Source organism: Branchiostoma floridae, chromosome 19 (assembly GCF_000003815.2).
Source record: "Branchiostoma floridae strain S238N-H82 chromosome 19, Bfl_VNyyK, whole genome shotgun sequence".
In the NCBI taxonomy this organism is placed as follows: domain Eukaryota; kingdom Metazoa; phylum Chordata; class Leptocardii; order Amphioxiformes; family Branchiostomatidae; genus Branchiostoma; species Branchiostoma floridae.
The window spans coordinates 1050023-1061766 of NC_049997.1; the positions used below are offsets into that span (position 1 = coordinate 1050023).

General features: G+C 40.0%; 1 protein-coding gene across 1 annotated transcript in view; it reads left to right on the forward strand.

Moving 5' to 3' along the window:
* LOC118407051 (protocadherin Fat 4-like) overlaps positions 1-9698 on the forward strand; it is an 89330-nt gene extending 79632 nt beyond the window's left edge. Inside the window, exons 22-30 of the mRNA XM_035807468.1 lie at positions 2096-2196; positions 2933-3073; positions 4847-4940; positions 5497-5769; positions 6264-6424; positions 6987-7173; positions 7955-8175; positions 8684-8863; positions 9501-9698. Coding sequence (XP_035663361.1) covers positions 2096-2196; positions 2933-3073; positions 4847-4940; positions 5497-5769; positions 6264-6424; positions 6987-7173; positions 7955-8175; positions 8684-8863; positions 9501-9698 — 1556 coding nt within the window. The remainder of the gene's footprint in view (positions 1-2095; positions 2197-2932; positions 3074-4846; positions 4941-5496; positions 5770-6263; positions 6425-6986; positions 7174-7954; positions 8176-8683; positions 8864-9500) is intronic.
* The last annotated feature ends 2046 nt before the right edge of the window (positions 9699-11744 follow it).

Genomic DNA, 11744 nt, shown 5'->3' on the forward strand with positions numbered 1-11744 from the left:
CAGCTTGAAAACACCAATGAAATACATCTGTTATCACTGCAACAGATAACGGCGAGGAGAAATTGTCCTCCAGTCTTACGTTAGTTGTACAAGTGATCGAGCCAGACCCTGGAGACACACTAGACCCGCTGAACTTCAACAACGACACCTACAAGATCGATGTTCCCGAGAACATTCCGGGCAACTCCCCTCTTCTGAACGTCTCTATAGCAGAGGCAGGACTCGAGTACGAGATTCTACCGGACAGCCCCCTGTTTCAAGTAGATGCTCAGGTATGAACATACTCTATTAAGAAGTAGGTTTGTATATCCTTCATGTTCTTTGTACTTCCGTAAATAACTTCATCAGGTTGTCAATTATTCATATAGTAAGGTTCTTTCGTCACAACCAAGGAGTACTTACTTCCAACGTTTCGATGTCTATCAGACGATGATGTCTGATAGACATCGAAACGTTGGAAGTAAGTACTCTTAAGTTGTGCCTAAACAATCTTACTATATGTTATTTGTACTGTTTTGTTTGGTAAATATGGGGAAATTCTTTCAATTGCTTTACTAAGGATTTGCAGTATTTTACCATACATTTGACTTGTGTTAGTGTGGAGTTCCAACTAAGTAACACATTTACTTTTGCTGAAACAAGAAATACAATAACTCAATGTTGACAAAATTAGACCGTTTCATGAGTGCTCATTTATGTGCAGGGTATAATTTACACGAGGGAGAGACAGCACCCAAATGACCAAAGTTCGTTGTTGGACAGAGAGACTTCGGAACAACATGTTCTTGTGATCGTTGCCAAAGGCACACACGGACGCCAAGCGATTGCATCGGTAAGAACATTACACCTTTCAAGCTGTATATTAACATTGCTTTGTTAATAAACTCCCATGATTTCACACAGATTTCATTTTTACATAAGGGCCAAAGTCCATTGCATAGTCCATAAAATCTTATCATCATATAGCCAGACGCCGCGGACCAATCAGAAGGCCCCATTCTATGTTGGTCATGACACTGTAACACATAGATTCCTGTCAGCCCGGCGTTTAACAAAATCAACACCGGTGTTGATTTTGTTTAACACCTGACCAATCAGAAGGAGCTATAGACAGAAAAGTAACCAATCAGAATAGCACAGAGCATGGAGAAAAGATCAGACCCTACAGGGAGGAATAAACATGAATGCAGTACAGTAGAAGTTTTTGGTTTCAAAATGCAATCTGTAATCTCCGTAGAAATGTATGTACCAACGAACAAATGTTTTATTTCAGAAATTTGACAAAAGAATTCAAACGTATAGTATCAAGGGATCTATGCATCATACAGGAATTTGCAAGTTTGGGTTGGCTATATGATAATAACGTTAATGGCACGTCTGTTCCTTGGTGTATAAGGTGTGCTAACGCCTGGTCCTTTGCTATAACCACCGAGTGAGCTAAGCAAAGGACCAGGCTTTATAACACCATGTACACCTTGGGCTGGATCATTAACCCTTAATCATAAATGTTTTCCTGACGTTTACTCTTAGGTTTTAATCAACGTGTTGGACGTAAATGATGAGCCCCCAGTATTCCCGGAGGGAGAAGAGATCTTCGAGGTAACAGAGGGAGACGACTGGGTAGGTCGGACGGCGGGGAATGTGGCAGCTTTGGACAGAGATGCTGGTTTAAATGGCACTGTAGAGTACCAAATCATCGGTGGCAATATCGGTGAGTGCTTCTGTGTACAGGCGAAAAATATGCGCACTGTTTCTTTCTAGTTCTGTCAACAAAATTTGCTTTCCTTGCCTAAAAGTGCACTCTCACTTCACTTGGGGTTCGGAAGATACTTAACGAATTTCAGAGATAAAGAACGATTTTGCTTACTCTTTGTGTATTTTGTCGTATTCTAAGTCATACTTGTACGTATCTCGCAATATCTAAATCATAAAAAATCCTAGAAAATTACAAAACAGTGACGCAGTGAACGAACGCCGCAGTGACGCAAGCTTGACACAATTGCAGTGAGAGTGCGCCTTTACGTTTATTGCTATTCAAATAGAAGCTTTAGGCTTCTCTCATAGGTAAAAACTGTTCCTTATATGTTTCACACAGATGACTCTTTCGATATAAGTACCATCTCGGGCTCGATTTCTGTGAAGAGACCACTGGACAGAGAGAGCTTAAACAACGACGAGATCATCCTAACTGTTCAGGTAGGCTCCAAACTTCCAACACACTGTTACAAATACTAGAGACAAAACATTCGCCTTTCATTTCACGGCATATTGTTTGCTCTTTTGGCAGCTGCTTTGTACGATTTGATATGGTCGAAAACTTCAAAAACATTAATGCGCGAGCTGATGACATCCATATAAATAAATCAACATAACCAAGAATACAACATATACTGATTACAATCCTGATTGTCCTGGTTCCAATCGACCATTATCCATAAACATACAAAGCTACCCCCAGTATGTATAAACATATATGCTCCTAGTATGTGAAAATGCACGAAAACTGGTTCCTCCGAGTTTTCTTCAAGCGATGATTGTTTTTAAAGACAAGGTACATACCTGCAATTTTTTTTACGGCTGACAGTCCATCTTGTTCACGGAGAGTAGCCTAGTCTCTCGCGAGAGAACACGGGACTAGGTCAGTCATTGCTAACTTGGAGTAACTGTATTCATACGTAACTGATGACCCTCTTCAACGACGCAGGAATACTGGCATGTAATTACATCTGTCGATCTAACTTGCACTTGTACGTTGATAAAAAGACAACTTTCATATGATAAAAGAAATGATTATGTATCAAGGTTATCGATACTTTTTTGCGAATTATACGCTTGTTGATTTACATGTATAAGAAAATGAATCATACTACTGATATTAGTGAGGACAATGAGTGCTAAGAGTGTAATTAACATATGTTTTCCCTTTCCCCAGGCCACGGATAAAGGTGACCCACCTCTAAGTTCAACAAAAGATGTGAGAATCAAAGTTAAGGACATCAATGATGAGCCTCCTGTGTTCACAGAAGACACATACTTCGGCTCCATAGATGAAGAGCAGGAGGGAGGCATTCTGGTAATACCCCCTTGCCACTAGGACTCTCTCGCCGCGCTCTCTCTGCGACCTAACATTTTTTGTGTGTTTAATTGTCCTCTCAGTTACACCTTTACGTTTTGCATGATATACCCAGTATGGAAGCGAATGTTACACATATCCTATTTACGTCGCGGTGAGAGCACAGCGTGATCACCGTCTCGTAGAAAAGGAGCCTAAGATCAAGGTCCCGCTATAAGTATATGGCCGTAACGTTAGATTTAACATGTATGGTAAAAGTCATAGTACACTCGTTCTCATTGAAATGTCGAAAATGGCATTTTTTTGGTCGAAAAATAAATCGGCTTTATTTTCAGTGAAAACTACCTGGTTGTTTAGGAAAATTCCTCTTTTAACCATAGCCAAAAAATGGCAACTTATTATTTTCGGTCCCATTGGTAATGCATTACAGGACAGGTAACAAACGTTACCGGTAACGTTTGTTACTACAGTAAACTTAACCATTTATCTTCAAAGGGATTAACAGTATTGGCTACATCATTTAGGAATAAGTTGACGTCCCTAGGGACATTTAAAAATTGGGCAGCATTTTTGCACCGGGTCAGACAGAATGCGTACAAAGCATCAAACAATGGTAACGTTTGTTACAGTCATTTCTGTGCAATATTTTGAAAGCAAGGTGGGATACAAATGGCAGTCAAAGACCCTTTTTTTGTTTCTTTAGAAAAGCAGAAAAACTGTAAAGCGTCACAAAAACTGCCATTTCTAGTCTTATACGTGGATAATATAACCGTGGCAAACATCGTACTGGTGGTGGTAACGTTTGTTACAAAATCTGGCGACAGGCATAAACCTCCTCACACAGCCTCCAAGATCAGTGATAGCAGCGATCTGACGTGATCAGACAGAGGGCCTGGGTAGCTGGTTTCATCTGCCGAACAATCATTTTGGGAACTGAATTGTTCAATTTTTGGCTACTATTTGAATTCTTCGTATCTTCTCAGGCGACAGCCATTTTTCATGGGTTGAAATCCCACCAGAGGCTATATTAACCTTGAAAGCCATGAACCAATATGAATGTTGCGGTGCATCTTTTGTAAAACATTACAGGGGTTGTGGAAAAACAAAGGGACCAGTCATGCTGTCTATAATTTGCTCAATATCAAGTCGTAAAGTCAGGCGACAGCATTTCGACATTTAAATGAGAACGAGCCAGTAACTGTATCTGCACGGTGCTGTGCATGTAGTACAAACTCAATTTCTCCTTGTGCTGAACACTTAGGCTTGAATCCAACTCCCCTAATTATAACTGCGACCTGGGTTGGCGTAATGGTTTCGTGTTAGGGGCTCAAGATTGCATCGATCTGTTACCAATGAAACCAATCATAATTTACGTAATAGTATGGGAGCCAATAGTTCCAATACAATCTCTAAAGCTAAGGGCACAACCCGCCGTACGTGCTTTTTGTCCGTCATTGGGGGGGGGGGGGGCAGAGAAAGTTCCACATGCACTCAGAGTTCTGCGGCGTGTCTGTGTGCTCCCAAAACCGTTAGATTCCGTACGATTTCGTACGGAGGCGTTCTTACCATTTACTGATCTCAAAGGATTGCCCACGTCTTGGAACGCAGACACCACACAGTTCATGTACGGCGGGTTGTGCTCTTAGCTCAATTCTCCTGGCGTAGAAGTGTTGGCCATTAAACTCCTTTGGGTCTGGCCAATGGGAGTTCTGTACCATGTGGGCTTAGTAAGGCTACCTAGTCCTAACGCTGCTCCATAAATCTCAATTGCAGGTTCTTCAAGTCTCTGCCACAGATAAAGACTTGGGGTCAAACGCCGACGTAAAATATCGTATCATCAGTGGTGATGGAGGCTTTCATGTCGTAGGTAAGTGAACAGGAGTTACAGGCGTTCCTTTTCTCCTGTGTTGCATTTGTTCGGTTTGGTCCAAAATTAAGTTGTATGAATGTCTATTAAACAATTCTAATGTGATGAGAAGCTTAATTCTCTCTACAAACAAAATAATCTTTTACACATGTTTTCTCCTTTTTTTTTCTCTTCTTCCTTATCATCTCAAACTATTAAAGGTAAATGACTAGACCAGATGACTCTCATTGTGTTTATTGGTTTAGTAGCAGACATACTAAATTATTTTATGTAGCAAGGTGCAGGGTAGAGCTGTAGCGGCTGATCACAATATGCATGAAATAATTTTGCAAATGTTAATTTGCATCATTTATATCATTTCTAGCTCTACTGACGCCACCTATTCCCAGAGACCCATCACAGTCATGAATGAAATGCAGCGGGTGTAGTCTAAATGTATGAATTAAAATAAACTGTTAGAGATCTTGTCCAGTTGTTTGATTTAATTTACTTATTGCTGTTATTGTACATACTGCATGTGATGTAGAGCTTGACTCTGTATATTTTCATGATCTAGCCGGAGGCAGTATCTTCTCTTCTAAAAAGCTGGACAGGGAGACGAAAGCCATTTACTCCTTCGTCGTGGAGGCATACAATCCTGGCGCTGATTGGCTGAACGAGACAGCAACGGTCAACATTACAGTCAACGGCATCAATGATAACCCGCCTAACTTTACCACCCAACAACCTGAGACTATAACCATTCCGGAAGACACCAACACGGGCACCAGCGTGTTTCGTGTTTCCGCTGAGGACAGGGACTACAATGATGTTAACTATAGATTGACAGGTAGCTCACAGTAAATTCCAGACTCGTAGAATTTACATTAATGATATTTTACCATCGTCGCCATAGCACCTTCTGACGACACTATGTAAATAATAGTTGACTCATTGTAAGTGTGTTTTTTTTTAAATCTCTATGCTGTGTCTGTTTGTATGGGCCATTGGCCTGATGCAAACAAACAAATAAATAAATAAATTTCAAATCCAATTGTTGAACAGAAAAGTAAGGCAGCATTTGTCTCACTAGCTGAATTCTGTGCAAATTCACGACTATCTTACAAATGCCCTCAATTTGCGATCGTAGCAAGACCATGTGAAACATACAGACGGGCCATTGATTTGAATTTTGTCTGTAAAAGATTTTCTGCTTAATCTTATACTTGAGTGAGTGAGTTATACTTCGGACAACAGAACTCTATCGGCAATGTTCTTTCTTCTGTCTTAAAGAAAATACCTAAAAGATGTAAAAAATAAAACTCTGTACTTGTCAATTCTCAGGTGGTAGCTGCCGTGAGCTGTTCTCAATTGAAGAATCAACAGGTGAGATCAGCGTTAAAGAAAGGCTGGATACCATTGACCGGCGGGATGAAGTCTACTCCTGCATTATCGAAGTCACCGCGGAGGATGATGGAGTCCCTTCGCTAAATGCAACAAAAAGGGTAAGTTGCTTTAATTTGACTGATTCAATTTATGGTGTTTTGAAATGGTAAAGAAGTTGCACGGACCAAACACATAGCCGAATGAAGATATTCACAATAGTCAGTCCATACTGGCATTGGGTGCAACTTGACAAAGATCCGGGCCATTTTTAGTGTAAAAAGTTTATAGTTATAATTCATTTTCGGTCAGAAGTATCTAAATGGAATGTTCCATTCTTAGTGATTTCGTTGGAAAGATTCATTAGTCACGTATGTTCACAGTTGATAAAATTTTTCATCAATCAGTGACTTATTAAAGGTAAGCACACGTACCTCCAAATTTTAGATGGCTATCCAGTCCATCTTGCTCACGGAGTGACCTTGTTCTCGCGAGAGTTGCGAACTAGTGATTTCGGCTTTCCAGTTTCGCGTAAAGACGGGTATAAAGTGAAATATTCCATATTCACTTGTCAATATTACAGCATCTTTTACAGAATAAAACATAGAAGTGGCATCAAGTCGTACAAATGGAAATATTCGCCAATATTTTATCAAAAGCCCGTGTATTTGTCATATTTTCCAGATTGCTGTCAACATAACGGCAGTGAACTACTTTTGGCCTGAATTTGAAGCCACCTTTCTCAATATGACTGTGAGAGAAGGTCTAAGATGGGGTGATCCTGTGGACGGAGTTCTGCTTAATGCAACAGATGCAGACGAGGGACGCAATGGTGTGGTGATGCTTGAAATCACGGATTCGTCAATCAAAGGTAGAACTTTCATTTTTTTTGTTGGAACTATTATCATAATTTATCTTCAGTCTTAATATTTGATGCTTCTAATACTTTATACGTTTTATATTTTTGAAATATTTCCATCCCATGTGAAAATAGAAGTGCATGTATTGTTGTAAGTAGTGTAGGTATGCATATCTGTCTGTGTGTCTGTCCGTGTGTTTGTGCTTCCGGATAAATTTGCCAACATTAATTTAGAATCTCTGAATGGAATGGAATGGAATGATATTTGTTATGTGGGCACATCTTCATATTAAAAATGATAATCGTAACAACGTTTGACATGTATAGCATTAACGAAATTTCTTGCAGTCAGTGTGCAGTAATATGTATTCTGAATAGAATGTGATTTTTCTAGTTTTTCCGTCAAAGAGGTTCATCAGTCACGTATGAATACAGTTACTCCAATAAACTCTCAATAAACATAAATAACTACCCCTGGTATGTATAAACATAATTGCCCCTAGTATGTGAAAGTGCACAAATACTGGTTAATCCAAGTTTTCTTCAAGCAATGGATTTTCTTACCTCCAAATTTTCGATGGCTGACAGTCCATCTTGGTCACGGAGACTGACCTTGTCACGAGAGAGACTAGGTCAGGTTTGCGTAGATCATCTGCCGCGAGGCTAGGTCACTCTCCGTGAGCAAGATGGACGTCCTATCTGCCATCGAAAAGTTTGAGGTATGTACCTTACTTTTAAAAACAGTTATTCCTTGAAGAAAATTTGGAGTTACTAAATTGTTCCGCATGTACAGGTTTGTTCAACGTTACAGCAGAAGGACAGCTGATCCTGAACGTTGCCGAACTGGACAGGGAACCAGACAACGATCATGTCTCTGTTAACGTGAGCGCCTATGACTTGGGGACGCCACGGAAATATGCCAACGTCTCGGCCGTAGTTCACATAACTGTTCTGGACATCAATGACAACGTCCCAGTTCCTGATAATGAAAGCATTAAGGTATCAATACCTCAGGTGAGTGCGCAATGGTTGTTCCAGAAATCTTGGTTGGCGGATATTTGGTATGTTCAATTACAGTTACATTCACAAGCACAAGTACTATTCCTGATTGAAGGTAACGATAGGCAGAAGGAAAATACACGTGTTACTAGCGGGCACCTCTATGCCATCCCGTGAATGGTTACCAGGGAAAAAAACTCAAGTTCTAATGGTAGCTACTGGGCTGGGTGCAACTATCAATTAATTTTGGCTTATTACGTCCCCTTGGGACTGCAATGATGTGGTTTGTGTTTGGGTGGGTGAAACATTTGGTTTTTAAAGCAGATTGTCATAGGTAAAAGTGGAAGGTTTTGTTTTAATGTGACGTTTAACTGCAGGTCGTTAGCTATTGCATATCTAATAATCATACATTCTTTGTCATATTCTAGTCCAGTTAGTATTGTCAATTTTTGTTTAATGATGAAGAAAATAATGTAGAAAAATGGCTGTTCTGTTTAACATCATTTCTGTACGTCTATCACAGGACACCCCACTTCAAACGGTAGTACTGAACGTTACAGCATCGGACCGAGACATCGGGGAGAACGCCATTATGCGGTTCTGTCTGGATGAAAGGGATCGGGAGGGCATCGCGAGTTTGTTTCTCGTAGATTCAACAACCGGAGCCATAACTGTCAACGGGGCACTCGACCTAACAAGCTATGTAAGAGATCTCTGAATTGTAATCGTGTTTAGTATTTTAAAATTTTTATATCAGGGGTACCTAATTGTATGCATTTGCACAAACCCCGGACATTATGTGATACGCACGAATCACTATTTGAAAACGCACGAACCTTACAAAAATCACACGAATCACTATACAATTTGCACGAACATTATGCAAATGACGTGATGTCACGTGAGCCGGTTTCCCATACGGTTCGTGCAAATCGCATAAGGTTCGTACGTTTTGGCAGTGTTTCGTGTGGTTTTCATAAGGTTCGTGCTTTTTCGCATAGTGATTTCCTGCGTATCACATAATGTTCGTACGTATCTCATAAGGTTCGTGCAAATGCTTACGTACCCCTGTATACTCATTTCCAAGAAGTGAACATGAATGTATTAACCCTGTACCTCTTATAGTACAGGAACACAATGTATATAGTTGAAAAATCTAGGCTGAAGGGATTTAAAATCACATATCATGGCATATATCGTGGGAATGTAAACATTATTGCATGATTAATCTATTTCAGAGAGCCAAGATGAAATCAAGTTTAGGTATCAAATAGATTACAAGAATACTTGAATAAAAGTCTTCACTTATTACTAACGAGCTGTTGCTTATATTTCATCAGGTATTTTACGTGAATGTTGAGAACACGGCGGGCTTCGAAGGCAATGTCAACGAGTTCGAAAAATATAACATCAAAGTGAACGTTACCGTCATCTCAACAAACCGACACACTCCTATTTTTACTAAAGGTTTGTATTCCGTAAATAATCTAGATGCTCTGTCATTCTATTGTCATACAGAAAAAGAAACGGGCAGGTGAAAAATAAGGAGGATCCACCCTTGCAATGCATGATTACGCCATGGAAAACAATCACTTCAAAACATATTTGGTTACATATTGAACCCCAAGCTCGTAGCACTTCCAAGCTGGATTTGTCTGTATTGTCTCCCTAAACACCACAAAAAGACTACAAACAGCCATAAACGACCACAAACGACTCTTGCTGCGTTTTTTAAATTCATCAATTTATAAACAATGCCTCCAGAGCGTCACACAGGGTCATTACCCCATATACACTGCATATTTCGTTTGTGGTCGTTTGTGGTTGTTTGTGGTCGTTTGTGGTTGTTTAGGCAGACCCTCTGTATTCTGTATTGACTGATGAATTTTGGGTCAACACCTGCGTTTAACGAGCTACAACCAGAGGATTTTACCTCCTGAGCTAATTGATCAGTCCAACCTGGGAGCTGACATTAGGGGTTGAAATAGAGGCAAAGGCCATATATTTTGGCATTAAGTCCTCATATCATATAATAATGACACAAGGGTTGCTATCATAACATATCATTGCTGTTGTTAAGTTTTGCGTGTACGTCACCCTCTGATAATTTTGTGGTCAGACGATAAGTAGTTTAGGGGTGGATATCGAAAGTTTGTCTTAAAATTGTACATTTTTCTGGGGTCTATTTGGACCCAGGTCAGACTCAACACAGACTTGCCTCTATAATTTCACAGTATTGTGCCAATCTCCCTGAATACCCCATAGCATGTAGCAGATATGTACTGACAAGGTCACGAGAGGATTTTTTGTCGGATAAAAATGTTTGAATGGCACCTGTCTGGGGTTCAAATGGGACCCACTCGGGTGTTAATGACAAACTTACGAATTCGGTAACAAACGTTACCACCGCGAGTAAGACGATTGTCATGTTCATGTATAAAACTAGATATGACCGTTTTGAGACGCTTTACAGCTTTCTGGCTATTTAAAGAAAAAATAAAAGGATTGTTGACTGAATCCGCAGCCCGATGGCACACAAAGTTTTGCCTGCACGTAAAGTTCTACGGCGTGTCTGCATGCTCCAAAATCCGTCGGATTCCCTACGAGTCCGTTCGGAGGCGGTACTTACCACTTACGGATCCCAAAAGATTGTCCGCGTTTTGGCAGGTAGACAGCACGTATTTGCAGGTACGGCGGGTTGTGCCCGTAGCTTTAGTTGGAGGTGGCTGACCTCAATATCTCGGTAGGAATCAATTCCAACGTTGGCACCTTGTCCTTGATACAAAAAGTCGTACCGCATGTCGTTTACCCCTTCACTACTTTATCTCAGATAAACAGCTCTCATGCGCTCTTCACATGTACATGTTTTAACATTAAAAATAATTCACGGTAACCTCCTACTGTGTCACTTCGCCATTGACAATAATTACTATTATCATATAGCCAGATGGAGTTGGCCAATCAGAGGCCCCCATTTCCCATGGGTTATCGGGCCGTAACCTCAAAAGTGGTCAGTTTATTAGAATAACCGACCACTTTTTGGACCGCACCATTATACAGGGGACAGTCATGAATTTTTTTGTACTGTTGTTTGTGTGTAAACCATGCATAACTGTCAAAAATATTATGATTGATTGGTTATGTTAATTGGGGCTCCACATGGGGAATATATCGATACTTGAAAAGGAATTATGCTGATTTTACACATTTTCATTATTGCTTTCTAACGTGATGAAGCCGGTACCTTCCTAAATCACTTTGTATATACGTACTTTGTCGTGCCCATGTGAAAAGGCTCTGCATGGGGGGTACCAGGACTCCACTTAATAGTTTGTATTGCAAATAAGCCACATGTTGATGCTGATATGCTATCTCACAAACAGATGATTAGTTAAAATTATTAGTTAAATGATGATGATGAAATGGTTTAATGGTTTGTATTATATATTACACACTATTGTACAATATATATATTGCAAATGTATTTTTATGTAATGTATTAAAGTGTTTATTTGTTATAAAGGAATTTGTGTGAAATAACTGTCAGTTGGATAGGCTATTCGGTGGCCACGTTAATGCCCCGC